We start from the raw sequence: 18,201 nt of genomic DNA, 5'->3' as shown, positions 1-18,201 counted from the left end.
AGGCATACATACTTTTTATGGGTGGGTGTATCTAATTCAGGCTGCTAGGTTTACTCTTTTGATTTTGGGTGGGTAGACCTATTGTATAGAAATTTTTATAATTGTATATATTGTGGCTGAAGCCACCACAGTTGTTACCTTTGCTCTGGATGTCATTATGTTATTTTGCAAACTCCCATATTTTGGACAATTTTAGATGATAAATATAATTATGTTTAAACTTGTTATTTGAAAAGGAAATGTTAACAAACTTTATTTGAAAAGGGTTTACCGACCACATCTTATTATTTTTCACGTAACGACCTAAAATGATGGCAGGTATATTTTCTTTTTGAAAGAGCAAATTAGTTTAGAGGTTTTGAGTGATCAGAAAGAAATGAATCCGAATAGAGTTGTGAACTGGCCATTCAGGACTTTACAGTGATAATTTTCCTTCTGAATTTAATTACCGTGAAATGAATAACAGTGCGAAAAAAAAAAGAGAGAAAAAGAAAAAAAAATTCCCATGGTTTCTGCTATTTAATTTTTTACTATTAAACTAGTCATTATTTAGGGACGCCACAATGTGTGTTCATCTTTTCAACTTTGATCGTTTGAGAATTAAACTTCAAAGTTTGGACTTCTTCAGAGGCACTAAATTTCGCGCTCTTCTCTTCCTCTCCTTTCATTCATCTTTTTCTATCTTCAAGCTCTTATCCATGGCTTCCTATGGTGGTGTGCTTCTTCTAGACTCATCTTCTACTTGAAGTGGCGTCTTCATTCATCTTTCTCATTCTCCATTCTGCTGCAATCAGACCTCAAGAAGCAAAGGAATCCATTGATGAAGAAGATCCAAGGCCTACAAGCTCCACATGGAGCTACATCATGTGGTATCAAGAGCATCTTCATCTAGGTGATGTTCTTTTGCTTCCTCTGTCTTTTTGTTCAATCAATTCACTTTAATTTCTTGTTCTTCATCTTATTCTCCATGTATATCCTCCATTGACTTGTGGTTTGGTGTTGTTTAGAGTAGATTCAAAAAAAATAAACCGATTAAATCTTAGATCTACACTTGTTCTTTCATTTCTATAGTTCAAATTTTATAGATCTACTCTTGAATCATGTTTTTGTGTTGATTTTAGGTTCTATAAATTTTCAGTCATAATCTTCTTGTGTTGAACCTTGAGATCTAAATTTTCTTCCAAAATATTGATTAGAAAAAAAAACACAAAAATCTAAGTGTAAATCACTTAATCCATGTTGTCTTAGAGTCATGTTTAGTCATAATAATTGTCACATTATGTTCTAAGTTTGTGTTGAATTTTCATTTTCTTGATTGAATTCTAGATACATTTGTTCATGTATTCTTGTCATTCTTAGCCTATCTTTTGAATTTTGAGTCTAATCCATGCATGTTATTTAGTTCATAACATGTTCTAAATCAATTCCTAAAAGTAGTCTTGTTGTTGAACTTTTTTTTGTTTTCTAAGTTTCCTACATGATGCCTGTGATGAAGTTGAGTTGTGGTGCTGATTGTGGCTGGATTTGTGAATCAAAATAAGTCTTAAGCTCTCTTGAATTGTGTTATTCAAGATAATTGAGCATAATCAAACACAAATTGTAACTATCCAATCCTTAGCAACATAAACACTACTCTTGATTTCTAGGTTGAAATCGCTAGTGTTGGCAGCTTGAACATATGAATGTGTATAAATTACTGGGAATTGGTCACTATGAATTTTGAGCTGAATGTTTTACTTAATTTTCTAGACATCTGGAAAAAATTATAAAAAAGGAACCAAGTGATTTGGATAAAAGGAAAAAAATACTAAAAATCACACAAGTTGGCAGAAAAATTAGTGTCCAGAAAAAAAAAGTAAAAGAGAAGTGTGCTTGTTGTTTTGGCTCGAAATTTTTTCTATAATTGGTGCCTATTTTATACCAATCTTGGAGGATTGGTGCCATCCCTTGAAGAATTTGAGTCAAGAAGCAAGGGGCCAACCACCTTAAGAGCTGTTGGCCTAAGAAGCACTCCAAATTGAGTGAATCACCAAAGAGAGAACAACCACCAAAATTGAGGACTTTTTTTTGTAATTTTGTAATTGGCAATTTTCTTTGCTTTCAAATTTTGTAACATAAAGGCCTTTCATTGGAAGTAAGTTGGGATCCTCCAATAGGTCACCCTACTTCCATTTGTGTGTAATAATTTTAGGCAATTTTCCCTTAGGATAGTGAATGTTTTGTTGGGAACCTTAAATGATGTCATCCAAACACTCTTAGGATCTGCCTAGTTTGCATTTCTTGCACTTTAATTTCTTGCACTTTAATTTCTTGCTTACTTTCATAGCTTATTTCCTTTACCTTCCATTGTCAAACCACCTAGATAGCTTGCTTGTTACCAATTATTTTTTACCTTATCTTTCACACCTCTTTTAGTGTTTATTTTGGCTAGTTTCAACCATAGTTTCTTTGACCTTTTGTTTTCAAACCCCCAATAAGAAAGAACCACAACTTAGGAACCAACATGAGTCTTCATTCTTCATCTAGTGTTAATGGTGAGGGTTCTACTCCTAAGGACCCCTTGTATAAGATATTAGATGAGTTGAGATCCCTTAAGTTGTGGAAAGAAAAACAAGAGAGAAAAGAAAAAGGAAAAAAAAGAGTGGAAGAAATAAGTCGAGATGAAAGAGAGAAAATAAGAGAGTAAGAAAGAAGAAAAATAATGAAAGAAATGAAAAGAGACAAACATGTCTCCTATAGTAGTCATGACTCTTGCAAGAGTTTAAGTGAAGAACTTAGCGAGTATTATAGAGGGTTCCATAGTTCACATACTAAACATCATTCCCAAAGAAGAGAAAAGGATAGAAGGCCTCAAGAGGTTAACATTAGCCTCCCATATTTCCATGGAAAAGATAATGTTAAGGCCTACTTAGATTGGGAAATGAAGGTTGAACAACTCTTTGCTTGCCATCATATTAGCGAAGAGAGAAAAGTTCCATTGCCTACCCTTAGCTTTCAAGGGTATGCCCTCTATTTGTGGACTTCCCTTGTTAGGGAATAAAGGATTCATGGGGATCCTCCAGTAGAGTATTGGAATGATCTTAAGAGTGTCCTTAGGAAGAGGCACATTCCCTTCTACTATGAAAGGGAGCTTATGGACAAGCTCCAAAGGCTTAGACAAGGTAGTATGAGTGTTGAAGAATATAGACAACAAATGGAACTACTCTTTTAAAGAGCCGGACTTAAGGAGGAGGAAAGAACAAGCATAGATAGGGAGGAGGAAAGAACAAGCATAGCTAGGTTCCTTAGTGGGCTTAATATGGAAGTGAGGGATAAGGTTGAACTCCTTCCATATAGGGACCTAGATGAGCTAGTCCAACTTTGTATAAGAGTGGAGTAACAACTTAAAAGAAAGCCTTCTTCAAAATCTTATGGCTCTCACTCTTATCCAAGGAAGGACCAAGCCCATGGAATTTTGAGGGCTACACCTTCAAAACCCAAGGAAGATAAGGGTAAGACCATAGAGAAATACACCCTTAAGACTAGTTCCCAAGAAAGGACTAGCAACATTAAATGCTTCAAATGTCTTGGGAGAGGTCACATTGCCTCTCAATGCCCCCACAAAGAAAACCATGATCATGAGGGGTCAAGACATTTATAGTAGTCAAGAGGAGACTATTTCTTTCCCTTCCTCTAGTGGAAGTGAAGATGAAGTAAGGGGTGAAGAGTCTAGTGAGGAAGTCTACCCACATGAAGAAGGTGACCTCTTAATGGTTAGAAAGGCTCCTTGGAGGTCAATCTTGTGATCTATCTCAATCCCAAAGAGAGAACATCTTTCATACAAGATGCAAAATTTTAGATAAAACTTGTTCTCTCATTGTGGATAGTGGATCTTGTTGCAATTGTTGTAGCACAAGATTAGTTTCCAAATTAAACCTCATTATCATTCCCCACCCAAAACCTTATAAACTTCAATGGCTCAATGAGCAAGGGGAAATGATAGTTAACCAACAAGTGAAGGTACCTTTATCCATTGGGACATATAAGGATGAAGTTAATTGTGATATAGTTCTGATGGAAGCAGGGCATATTCTTTTAGGAAGGCCATGGCAATTTGGTAGGAAGATCATTTACAATGGCCTAACTAATGAGATTACCCTCACCCATCTTGGCACTAAATTTGTGTTGCATCCTCAAACACCTTCACTGGTGGCCAAGGATCAACTAACTATGAAAGATAAAAGGGATAAGGAAGAAAAACTAGAAAAACAAAAGAAAAAGAAAGATAGTAAGGCCTTGTCTTCAAAGGCCATGGGGGAGGAAAAAGAGGAAAAGGATTCCTCCAAGAAGATTGTTAAGAAGGAAAATCATTTTGCAACAAAAGGTGATATAAAAAGAGCACTCCTTCTTAAACAATCTTTCTACCTTCTCCTATCAAGGGAAACATCCCTTAGCACCGCCATACCTCTTGACCTTGAGGTTATTCCTCAAGTAAAGGAGTTGTTGGATGAGGGTTTGGTTCGTAAGAGCTTAAATCCTTGTGCTTTGTTGGTGCCCAAAATAAGTATTATGAGGCACCAAATCCCTATGATAGGTGGTATGATGAATGTGTTGAATGGTGCAACCCTCTTTTGTAAAATCACTCATGCACCCAACATCTTCATGATTTGTGTACATAGGGACTCATTAGGTAGGTTTGTTCTTATTTTTTGTTTCAATACAAACTTAGGTTCTCATATAGGACACCTTAGGTTTGTCATAATTTTTTGTAGGAATAATCAACATGAAAATAAAGTAAAAGGTATGTTTTATTTCATTACTTTCCTTAACTTTTTAAATAGTGATCAAGGGCTTCTCATGGACCCTAAGAGAATAAAGGTCATTCCTAAGTGGCCTACTCCACCATGTATAAAGGAAATTTGGGGCTTCAATGACTTAACAAACTTTTACAAAAGGTTTATCCCATATTTTTCTATACTTGTAGCACCACTCATTGAGTTGGTGAGAAACTATGTTCTCTCATGGGAAGACGGCCAGGAAAGGGGTTTTCAGTCCTTACCCTACTCTAACATACCCAAAATCACTAATACATATGTTTTTATTCTTTTTACAGGTGTTGAGGAAAGAATCCCTGAGTTTCAAGAACCTATGGATTTGAGGTCAAATTCTTTTCAAGGAGGATGGAATGATGCAATCCCACCCTCCAAGGGCATTGGATAGAAGATTCCAAGAAGATTGGGCCAAAGATGCAAGAGAAGACCCTAAGATTCTCATGAGCCTTAGGGTAGATTTTGGGCCCATGGGCTAAGTATGAGTCCACTTATCTTTGTACATATTAAATTAGGATTTCATTATTTTTGGGCCTTGTATTTAGGGCTCCATAATGTAGGTAGGGTACCCTAGAAATGTAGGATTTTTCAACCCTTGTATTTTAGGGCACCTAGACTAGTTTTTGTATTAGGGGTAGTTTTGTAATTTCACATGCATTAAGTGAATATTTGATGTGTGTGTTGAGAAATAAATTTAATTGAATTGGGAAAATCCCAATCCAATTAAATTTTAGAGAGGGAGGTGAGCATTTGCTTGCAACACCCCCATTGCCACATCATATAGTCACACTTTGTGCATGTCCTTCATGCTTTACATGCCTCATGACACCTAAGCACAGTTAGTGGAGAATCTTGAACTTGATCTTGGATTAGTGGGCTGAACCATAGCTAAAATTTACTAATCATAATTAGTGAAATTTTGGCTCCAAAATTTGGCTCCATAAATTCAATTTCAAATTCAAGTGAAATTTGAATAGAAAATCAAATTTCCCTCCAATTTTGTGTGACACTTAGGCTATAAATAGAGGTCATATGTGTGCATTTTTTCAAATTTGATCATTTGAGAATTAAACTTCAAACTTCGGACTTCTTTAGAGACACTAAATTTCGTGCTCTTCTCTTTCTCTCCCTTCATTTATCTTCTTCTACCTTCAAGCTCTTATCCATGGCTTCCTATGGTGGTGGGCTTCTTCTAGACTCATCTTCTACTTGAAGTGGCATCTCCATTCTTCTTTCTCCTTCCCCATTCCACTGCAATCAGACCTCAAGAAGCAAAGGAATCCATTGATAAAGAAGATCCAAGGCCTACAAGCTCCACATGGAGCTACATCATTATTTACAAGGCAATAGTCATTAATCACATAAAACAAGGTAAAAAAGGACTCATAAGAAAAAACAGTCTAACAAAAGTATGTTTTGCATTTGTACCTTTGATAATGCTCACTAACAGTCTCCAACAATTAATATCGTGATCACGATGCAAACAGCAAAATGAAAAGTGCCTACAAAATTACATTGAGCATGTTAATACAACAACCTTTAAAAATAATAATGTAATACATAAGTTGTTGTTATTTAGCTAATGAATTTTAGGAGCTACACAAAGTCAATTTTTGAGGTCATGGATGTGAAGGATCTCACAATAGCTCATGTCAAAAGCCATTTGCAGGTGTGTAATCTTTGGTCTCTCTCTCTCTCTCTCTCTCTCTCTCTCTCTCTCTCTCTCTCTCTCTCTTTCTCTTGTGTTTGATTTGGAGTCTAAGAGGCATAAAGATTGCTTAGAGTGTCGACTTCCCCTACTACTAATCGTCTTGGGTAATATACAATTTGTTTACTATCATATCATGTCCATGTTACCCACTGAATCTATTTTGTATAGTGGAATGTATTGAAATTCAAATTTTAAGCTACAAGTTATGGAATACGTTTGTCCCATGTCCATGTTACCCACTAAATCTATTTAATACCATGTCCATGTTACCCATTGAATCTACTTTATACCATGTCCATGTTATACATTTTTTTTCTAAATAAACCACCAAACTAGACATGGTCGATTCATAGTTAACCCAAATCATGCAAATTTTTCATACAAAGGATTCTTCAGGCACTTAAAATAAAAATCCATATTGGTGAAAAAGTATCTCACAGGATGTTACAAGTTCAATCTTTAGTATTACCATTTACCATTATACCAAAAAACATTGTCCACTCTATATATTGTGCCATGCAACAGAACCAATTAGAGCCCCCCTCTGACCAAGCAAAGAAGCACATGCACAGATGGTCAAAAACATTTGGTAAGTAGCAAGTAATATACCAACTACCAATTTTTCATGCCAAAAGCCAAGCTTTTGGATAAGAAACATCAGGTCATGCAATTTAATCCAATGGAGTTAAAAAAGTCAACTTGTTTTCTCTAGTGAAAATTTATGGCACATGAAGTTACAATGACCAAGCTTACCAACAACTTAACAGTATAAACAAAACTCTATTAATGCTATTTAGTAGAGACTGGAGTGGAATCGAAAAGGAAAAATAAAAAGAGAATTTATCCAACGTTTTTTTCTTCTCCATATAACTTTAAGGTATTCTATGCTAAACCTATTTTAAGCATCAATGACACAATTTGAACCTCTGAAAGATATATTACAATCCCCAAGAGATAAGGGATGAAACTATTGCAAGACATGCAACAACCATAAACTTAGAACATCAGATTGCAAAACATCTCAATATTCACATTACAAAACTTCACCTACAATAAAATAAAAAAAATAAAATGAAAACTTATGTAAATCTCTAAAAACTTATGTCTTTGCACATTACCAACCCCATCTTGTTACTCAATCTACATAGGAAACAAAAATCACAAACATAAGAAACTAATCATGAACATTTCCAATCAAGTAGAAAACAAAAAAGAAAAATTGACCTTGGAGACAATGAAAAAGGAACAGGGTCACGACTGAAAGTGGAGTGAGGAATCCCAAGCAAGTTACAGCTAATGCTTATATACACAGGTTTGCTTTCTTTCAGTGTAGTTGAGATTGTTGTATCAATCAACTCATGAGCATCTTCCAAGTTATTCACTATAGCCTATCAGAAAAAAACCAATCACCAAAGCAACTTTACTACCTTCACCGTAAAATAAACAGATAAAAACTTTACACAACAGAGTCAATGAGAGATAATTGGGACCTGGAAGCAAGTAATGGTCTGAAAACACCTCAGCTCCTAACTAAAAGCATCCCATCGATGATGCAAATGAGCAGAAAGTTCTCGTTGTACGCTCCGGCAATGGCATTGAGCACCCTAAGATCGCCAACGGTGAACAATGACAGTGACGGTGGTGAGTGTGATGGTGGTGGCGGCGGTGACGGTGATGATAGCTGATGGCAGTGACAACAATTGACGGTGGTGACTAAGGAGGACAGTCACGAAGAGAGTGGTGAGCTACTCTGGTTAAAGGGCTTGGGAGACTGAGTGCGGGGAGAAAAAGGTTTGGGGTTTTAATTTAAGTAAAAACACAATATTGATTTTTTTTAAAAAAATTGATGTTAACAATCTCATGTTAACATCAGTTTTTTACCGATGTTAATATACTTATGTTATTTACGACAATGCCATCGCATTTTTGTTAACATTGATTTTTTTCTAAAACTGATGTTAAACTAGTGTTGTTAAAAGCCTATTTTCTAGTAGTGAAAATTGCATGTTATATGAAATACGTAATGCTATGAGTATATACTCTAAGTATGATGATTGATACTAAAGCATATTGTGGAGGTTGTTTAAATGATGCATATTTCGTGTTTTCTTGACTTATATTGAGTGTTTGGTAGATACATGTTGTTTGATTTATGAAATCATGACCAAGAGTTATATTTATGGATAATTTGTGTTTTCCATTAGAATTTTAAACCTTGATGCATTCTAAAAGTTAAATCTTTTTATGTGGAATTTGAGTCTTTTGCATGTCATTCTGTTGAAAATATATGTGTGATTGAAGTGTGGTATTTAATTATGATTATTGTATATGTTTGTACTTCGATGATACATGTTAGGGGATGATAAGGCATTATTTGTTGAGAGAGAGCTTATTGTTTCACATGTGAATTGTACATTTTGGTACATAAAATTATAAAATATTTTGGTGGTACCATAAATTATATGTGGTATTGAATTTTGTGAATTCTTCATTGTATTAGAAAATTCACTAGAGGTTCTATCACTATTGTGGTGCATTACTTAGAGATCGACCAAAATAAATTATAATTGAGTCACCGTTGTTACTCTACTATAGAGATGGTTGATTATGAGATTTAGTGGTTAAAATATCACTTAATCAAATATTCCTTTGCAATATAAATTGAGAAATAATGTGATAATACAATTACTAAAGAGATAAGAATCTTTGATTTTGTCAAGTGAAAAATGGATTTGCCCGATCCTTTGACTTAAGCTCCTAGGAAAGATATTATTTCACGAAACATCAAAGAGAATGAGACTTTTTTAAGCCATTTGAAAAACAAACAAGTGATGGTAACTCGACCTTTGTGATTGGAGATCCCATTAATGATGCAATTCTCCCAAGGAGGGGACCCATCACCAGGGCCATGGCTAGGAGACTCCAGGAAGATTGGGCCAGGGATGCAGGAAAAGGTCCTAGGGTTCTTATGAGCCTTAGGGTAAATTTTGGACCATGGACTAAGTATGAGCCCACTTATATTTGTACATATTAGATTAGGGTTTCATTATTTTTTTGGGCCTTGTATTTAGGGCTCCATAGTGTAGGGAGGGTACCCTAGTAATGTAGGATTTTTCAGCCCTTGTATTTTAAGGCACCTAGACTAGTTTTTGTATTAGGGGTAATTTTGTAATTTCACATGCATTAAATGCACTTGGGAGAGGTAAGCATTTGCTTGCTACATCCGATTGTCACATCATATATTCACACCTTATGCATGATGTACATGTCTCATATACCTAAGCACACTTACTCGAGAATCTTGACTAATTATAATTAGTGAAATTTTGACTCCAAATTTGGCTCCACAAATTCAAATTCAAGTCAAATTTGAATAGAAATTTAAATTTTCCTCCAATTTTATGTGACACTTAGGTTATAAATAGAGGTCTTGTGTGCATTTTGGAACTTTGATGATTTGAGAAAGTAGACTTCAAAATTCAGACCTCATCCTCCCTCTTTTTTCTCTCAAAATTTTGTTCCCCTCTCTCCCTCTCCCTCCACTCATCTTTTACCGTCAAGATCTTATCCATGGCTTCCTATGGTGGTGAGTTTGTTCTTGACTAATCCTCTCCTTGAAGTCGCGTCTTCAATCACCTTTCCTCCTCCATTCCGCTGTCATTGATCTTCAAGAAGCAAAGGACTCCATTGATTAAGAAGATTCAAGGCCTACACTACTACAATTTTTAAATTTAACATCGCACGGTTAACATCGGTTATTCTCAAAACCGATGTTAACAAAAGCGCGGTGGCATTTTTGTAAATAATTAGACATAGTTAACATCGGTTTCGGAAAAACCGATGTTAAGTACTCGATATTAACATCGGTTATTTAAATAACCGATGTTACTATGGAGTAGTTAACATCGGTTTTGGAAAAACCGATGTTGGTGTGTCGTTGTTAACATCAGTTTGGTAAAAACCGATGTTATGGAGTTGATTTTAACATCGGTTTTCTTAAAACCGATGTTACCTAGTTGTTTTTAACATCGGTTATTTTTAAAAAACCGATGTTGTTGTCATTATATATTAAAAATCTAAAATTGCAGAACCCGCGCGCTCGAACCCTATCGTTCTTCTTCTTTCTCCTTCTGCCCTAAGTTCGTCTTTGTCGCAAACTGGCCTGCGCTTCCATGACTGCAACCACATTGTGGAGTTCGTGTTTGTGGAGTTCGTCTCTGCCACTTATCAATTGAGGTACGTCCTTTCATTTTAACATTAGGCGTTCCTCATTTTAACATTTGCTCGCTTTTGCAGGTCAAAGAAATCTAGGAAAGGAAAGAGTCCCGGAAAGGGTGGGAATCGATTTTGGAAGTGCATTGTGGTTCGCCTTAAGACTCCCAGGGCGTTCTTCTTCTTTCTCCTTGTGCCCTAAGTTCGTCTTTGTCATAAACTGAGTTGCGCTTCCGTGACTGCAACCACATTGTGGAGTTGGTCTTTGTGGAGTTCGTGTCTGCCACTTATCGATTGAGGTGCGTCCTTTCGTTTTAACATTAGGCGTTCCTCGTTTTAACATTTTCTCACTTTCGCAAGTCGAAGAAAACTACGAAAGGAAAGGGTGGGAAGCGATTTTGGAAGTCCATTGTGGTTGGCTTTAAGACTCTCAGGGAAGCCATCGAAGGTATGTCTCTATTGTCATGTTTCGAAAGCAATTTCTTAACTTTGTATATATGATGTCTACTTTGCTGCTCAGGTGATTTGTTCGTCTTCTTTAGTCGCTGTCAAGGTTCGTTGTTACTTGTGCTCTGTGTGCTGCTAAGTGATCAGTGCTGATTAGGAAACGATCTCCGCCACTGACGACAATTGATAATCTGTGAGTATATGCATCTGTATTTATGCTTCTTATGAACATGAGAATATGGTTGTTGCTAATAATTTAAATATGTTGTGCTGTAGTTCCTTTGGGTATTTGTATTTTGTAGTAATGGATTTGAGTCATTTGATGTTGCGGGATGTATTCTTAAAGTCCAATAAGCTGGTTTAAAACAAAGTCCAATATTGGCCTAGAACCTAAGGCAAGTTATGTCTAAATATGAATAAAATATAATGCTTGAAATGGAGTATGGGTGTGAGATGCTAAAGTATATTGATTGCTTGCTCTTGTACTATTTGCATTGTGGGGATATAGTGCTGGATTTGTTATGGGAAATTGTTTGAAGTAATGAAGAGCTGCAGATTTTACACTTCTAGGGTCATGCACCCATACTCCGTTTATGAAAAGCCCTTGAATAGCATTTTGTCTCCTTATGTAGTTGATCAATCTGTGGAAATAATTGGAGTTACTATCCCCTTCTTTTAACCACTTCACTCTAGCTTTTTGTCTCAACATAGATTCAACTGCATAGGCTGCGTTCCAGAGTTGTTCCTGTAGTGATTTCCTAAGTTTGACTTCATCTTGAGATAAGATTTTGTTGGTGAAACCCTCCTCCAAAGGATTCAGCTCCCTCTTTAGGTTAAGGACTTTTCTAGAACTGATATGACCCTGAGATATACTCCACTGCCTTATTTTCTGTTTTTTTTTCTGCAAAAATAATATTCTATTAATTGAGTACCAGTGGTACTAGAATTACAAACTACATTCCAGATCACCCACTGCCTTATTTTCTGTTTGATGAACTTGATTTTCTATTTCAAAACTAACCCCCCCCCCCCATCCTAGGGGGTGATAATTACCCTATTCAAGTTTCACCAAATCCTGGAACCCTTTATCCTTTAGCCACCAGTCCATATCAGTCTTCAACTTTGTACCACTGCTTTTATCATCTGCGAAAAAAAACTCCCAATTCCTTGGCTAAGTCCCGATAATCATCATCCTTCACCTCCATGTCATTTTTATTGGGACTGGTTGAAGGGGAAGGGCTTTGATGGAGATTATGTTGATGACCTTTAATAGAAAGGTATGCAGTGCTTGTAGTAAAAATTCCTTTTGGATCAGCACCCCACACCCAATAGTCCTTCAAAGCTGCATTAGGGCTTAGAGTTGTGACCTGTTCGATAAAGTCTGAAGCACTTCCCAGCTCATTGTCAAAAAGGTTTCTTCTCCATGAGAATTCCCACTGCCAACCTTTTTCTCCAAAGGACCCCATGCTTCCCGCTAACTGAAATTTTTGAGAGGATATTTGATACAATTCGGGGTATTTTCTCTAAGAGTTATGCCATCACCCACCCAAGAGTCTTCCCAAAAAAATATTTGATCACCGCTGCCCAATTTCCAGTGAAATTGCTTTAAAACCTCAGCCATGCTGCTGTGATGCATTATAGACTTCAAATCAGACCACCAAAAGGAATGGGTCTGCTTGTGAGAGCCCTCTTCCAATCCTCTCCATCCCTTGTACTTTGAAATGAGAATTCTAGTCCATAATTGGTCTGGTTGATGGAACATCAGCCACTTCCATTTGATAACAAAGGCTCTATTAAAAGCCTTGATAGCTTTGTCCTTCCAGAATTTGACTAAACTCCCATCCCCTACCTTCCATTCCATGTGTTGATGAATTGGGCTGAATTCAGGCTGCTTAACTAATTTTCGAAGGTCCTTGCACCATTGAGAATGCCAAGGTCTATCTCTGCCATTATTAAGGTCTGCCCAGCCACCATATTTGGATGTTAGAATTCTAGCCCATAGCTGGTTTTGATTAGAGGCTAAATCCCATAGCCATTTACCCAACAAAGCTACATTAAAACTAGTAATATCCTTAATCCCAAGACCCCCAAACTCCTTGGGAAATTTATGGATTTATGAAAAAAGGCAGTGTTACTGTCACCTTCCTTGAGCCATTTAATCCTTGATTTTTGTCTCAAAATTGATTCATGGGCAAGAGAAACCTCCCATAGTTCCTGCTGAATGGACTTCATGGTCTTAACTTCATCTTCCCCCAAAGTTCTGTCCTGGGCTAATGTATCAAATTGATGCAGCTGCTGCTTCAATTGTTCCACTTTATTCTTATTGATATCCCCATTCTCAAAACTCCACTTTTTTAAGCTGGATTTTAAGTTCTTCAGTTTGTTTTTCAACACAATACTCCCCCATCCAGGTTGCTGATCCCCACACCAGACTTGCTTAACCAATGCTTGATATTGATTGTTTTTAAGCCAGTAATCCATTACCCTAAATGGCCTAGGACCCCAATCCACCATATCAGTTTTCAAGAGGATTGGACAATGATCAGAATAATCCCTATGAAGCACATGTTGAGATGAATGAGGCCATTTATCTAGCCACTGATCAGATACCAAACATCTGTCAAGTCTGCTCCTCACAGAACCATTTTTTTTATCAGCAAAAATAAATATATTATATTGAGATAAAGTACCAGAGGTACTAATTACAAAGGTACGGACTATTATGTGTAGTACATAAGTAGTCTAATAGGTCTACTTGTGTGGTGTACAAGTATTGTTGAAGTATGTGTACTCCCTCTACAAAAACAAAAAAACCTTGTCTAATATTACTTGACCACTGATTATAGTGGACTGTGAAGTCCTTCGCAAATTGTCTAAGCCAAGTCCAAACTATAAAGATAGCATCTTCAAAAAGCCGATTAGTATCAAATTCTGCATTTGCAAACCGAATTTTGTTTCTAAGCTTCCATATAGACCATGTTACTGCCAACCACCAATATCTCCATCGCTTAGCCCTTAATCCTTCGATCTGAATAGAGATGTGCTGCATGAAATGCTGTTTCGGGCTGAAAGGAAAAGCACCTTTGATATTCATCCATCACATCGATTCCCACCAAATTGGTTGGATTTTAATGCAATGAAGAAATAGGTGAGATTCATCTTCCATAGCTCCACTGCAGAAAGGGCAAAGCATGTTGTTGATCTGCATGTGCCTTTTACGCAGATTCTCCTTTGTGGGCAATCTGCCCCTGCATAATCTCCAAGCGAATACCGCAATTTTGCTAGGTATCTTTGTCTTCCATAGTTCCATACTCCAATCCTCCTTCTGACCACCAGCAATTTCCTCCCATATGAGATTGTAAGCGCTGCGAGTTGAGTAATTCCCTGATGAATCTCCTGTCCACTCCCAACTGTCAGTTTGTTGTTGCTGTATGTTGTGTCCTTTTATCTCCCTAAGAAAATTGATGGTTGTATCAATTTCATTGTCAAAAAGCAGTTTTCTCCATGAAAATTTCCATTCCCAGCCCTTGTCATTGTGAATTCCCATCTGCCTAATGGTGTGATTCTGCTGTGAGGATATGATAAACAGCCTGGGGTACCTTTCTGCTAGTGATTCCTGTTGATTAATCCACTTATCTTTCCAAAATCTAATTTTCTCTCCATCCCCCACCTTCCACCTCATGTTATTTTGAATAACCAATCCCTGTTGTGATTGGTTAAAAGCATGTTTTAGATCCCTCCACCAAACAGATTGCTTTGCTGAGTTTCCTGTTTCTTCAAGGTTCCTCGATCCACCATATTTCGAGTTCAAAACTCTGGTTCACAGCTCACCATTTCCTTGCATTAATTGCAACTTCCATTTTCCAAGTAGTGCGAGGTTGAATGTTTCAATATCCTTGATGCCCAATCCACCCTTTTCTTTTGGTATACATACCGATTTCCATTTAATCCATGCAATCCTTCTGTGATCTAGTCCTCCTCCCCATAAGAAACTCCGCTGCAGCTTTAAGAATTTATCCGTTACTGATTTTGGCACCCTTTTCCTTTTGAAGTTCTTGGAGCTCAGATTGATATTCATCTAACTTCTTCAGGGACAGGTCAGACTCATCAACTGCAGGTGAAACATCATTAAGGTTCAAGTTTCCAGCTATCTCTCCACATATTTGTTGGATCTGTGACTGTACATCTGAGAACTCCTTAATTCTTTCTTCCTTTTGTTGCCATAACTGTTCAAGTACTGGTGCTATAGCTGGAAGCTGTTTTTTGATAGTTCCATAAGTATTCTCAGAAATTCCAGCAAAGCTCTTTTCTCCAAGTGCTGATAAAAGAGTGGAAAGCTCAAGCTTAGCATCAGACACAGCTTGAAGTAGTTGCGCCCTTGACTTGGCAGCCTGCTCAACCTTTCTCTTGTACACATCCAAGCACTCCTGCTCTAATTGAAGAAGCGTCTTGTCTCGTTGCTCGTCGCTCTCACCAACCTCATCCCATATTTCTGAAGCTTTTTAACAAGGAACCACATGTGTTTTCTCCAAGAAGAGGATTCTGAGCTTCGATCACTACCAATGAAGTCCCAACGACACCTAGCCTGCACCTCAAAATATAAAAATGACATGAAAATTCTTTATGCTTCCACCAAACGCACAGAGAAACATTTCTTCTCTTCTACGAAGATCAAGAAAGTAGAAGACATCTGCTATAAGACAATACTCCTCACAGAACCATTTGACCTACACCAAGTAAATCTGCTGCCAAAGCTTTTGATTTCCTTAAGCTCCATGTCTGATATCCACTCATTGAACCCAGCACTGTCATAAGCACCCACAGTCCTTTGAGAGGAACCTACTCTTTCTTCCATGCTTCTAATACTATTGAAATCCCCAAGGAAACACCATGCACCCTCAGGACTAGAAGGATTTAGCTGCTTCAATTGTTCCCATAAATCTCTCTTCCCAGCAATATCACACGGGGCATAGACATTTACAATGAACATATTCATATTTTCCTTAACCCATCTCCCTACCAGCAATTAAAAATTCATGCCTTTCACCCTCCTAACTACCTCAAAGCCTATTTGATAGTACTTTTGCAATAACTTTGTAGACACAGCCTATTAGGGATATTGGTCTGAAGTCACTAATAAGTTGAGGGTCCTTGATCTTGGGGATGAGAGCAATGAATGATGGGTTGAGGCCCTTGGGGAAGACTACATTCACATGGAATTCTGAAAAGAACCTAAGGAACTCAGGTTTCAGTTCCCTCCAGGAATGCTTAATGAAACTGAAATTTAGCCCATGAGGCCCTTGGCTTTTGTCACTACCACAAGCCCACACTGCACTAGTTATCTCATCCTCTTTAAAGGGTTCCACCAGCATCTCACTCTAGATTGAAGACAAAGCATTAAAAGAGACCCCATCTAAGTTGGGTCTGTGCAAGCATGGTTCAACAAACCTGCCTTTAAAATGCTGAAGAATTGCATCCTTAATGACAGCAGGATTATCTACCCAACTTCCATTAATTTGCATCCCCCTCAAAGCATTCCTCCTTCTACTGGAATTGATGATTTTGTGGAAGTAGGCAGTGTTACTATCTCCCTCTTTAAGCCACTTACACCTGGATTTCTGTCGCAGCATTGATTCATCAAGAATAAATTGCTCCCATAGGTCAAATTGGGCTTTCTTGAGCTCTTGGACCTGCTGATCAGTAGGTTGAGCTGTGAGGGAATTCTCCAAGTCATTGAGCTTATGCTAGATTAACTTCACCTTGTTGCCCAGATCTCCACAATTTTCTTTGCTCCAGATTTTTAACCTTTGTTTAATTTTCTGAAGTTTGCATTTCAAGGTTAGTGTCTGGAAGACAAAGATTGCTTCCCATTGAATTCTGCTATAAGGTTAGTGTCTGGAAGACAGACATTGCTTCCCATTCTTTTAGCTGGGTGTCTAATGCAGTTGAAATCCCCTACAAGGCACCAACACTGAACTTGGGATTGATTCTTCAGTAAGGATAGCCTCTGCCAATAGCTGGGTGTCTGTCCTTTATTAGCCGCCAAGCAAAAACTGTTATTTTGCTAGAAATTTTAATCTTCCATAATTCCTTACACCATTCCTCTTGTTGACCACCGGTAGAAGCTTCCAAAACCAGATTGTAGGCGCTGCGTGTGGAATAATTCCTTGTTTGATCACCTAACCATTCCCATTCATGTTATCCTTGCTACTGAATGTGAAAATTAACATGAGAGGATCCACTCCTTACATCATACATACCAATAGAAAAATTAAAAGCACCAAGCTGCAAATATGTTTTTAACCCTACAATGATTTGGAGGGAAGAATGAGGGAAAATATCTTACAGAATGCGGGCCAGATTGTTTTGTTCAAATTCAAGTTTTTTTGTTTACAGATTTGGGTTTTACTGGCCAGAATTTGTTTATTGTTGCAGTGAAATTTTCTTTTTCTGCTGGTTTAAGTTGATTATGCATGTTGTATTTTAATTGAAATGTAGATAATAGGCTTTAAAAGGCTTTAAATACACTGTGGCTAATTTCTGTATGGTTTTTTTTAGGCTTATCATTTACTATTGCTAATTGGCGTTACTGTGGAAGCTCTTCGATTATAGCAACTCCAGGTACGTTTGTACGGTCTACTATCTTTATATGTATTATGATAGACTACTGTTTTGACATTTGTCGTAGCATTTATATACACATATACTGCTGTATTTGTTTGGTAGATAAATTGTTGTATTTGTTTGACTAACTTATCTAAGATCAATTGAGTATTTGTCAATAGTACTCCTCCCCTAAAGCTATCTTTGAAATCCAGCTTGTGTTGTTGACACACACACACAGGCACACACACACACACACACCTACATACACATACACAACCACACACACAGCCACAGACCCACACACACACAGACACAGACACACGCAGCCACAGACACACAAACACACACACACAGACAGCCACCCACACACACACACACACACACAGCCACACACACACACCGGCATAGACACACACA

General features: G+C 37.4%; 1 protein-coding gene across 1 annotated transcript; it reads right to left on the bottom strand.

The window, feature by feature from the left end:
* Positions 1-14,275: 14,275 nt before the first annotated feature.
* On the bottom strand, positions 14,276-14,860 carry LOC114410782. The gene has a single exon (XM_028374712.1). It carries the CDS (start codon positions 14,858-14,860, stop codon positions 14,276-14,278), a length of 585 nt encoding a protein of 194 aa, XP_028230513.1.
* Positions 14,861-18,201: the final 3,341 nt, after the last annotated feature.

Source organism: Glycine soja, chromosome 4 (genome assembly GCF_004193775.1).
Source record: "Glycine soja cultivar W05 chromosome 4, ASM419377v2, whole genome shotgun sequence".
NCBI classification, from domain to species: Eukaryota; Viridiplantae; Streptophyta; class Magnoliopsida; order Fabales; family Fabaceae; genus Glycine; species Glycine soja.
The sequence above is the reverse complement of the archived record's forward strand: the minus strand, read 5'-3'. Positions and strand labels throughout refer to the sequence as shown.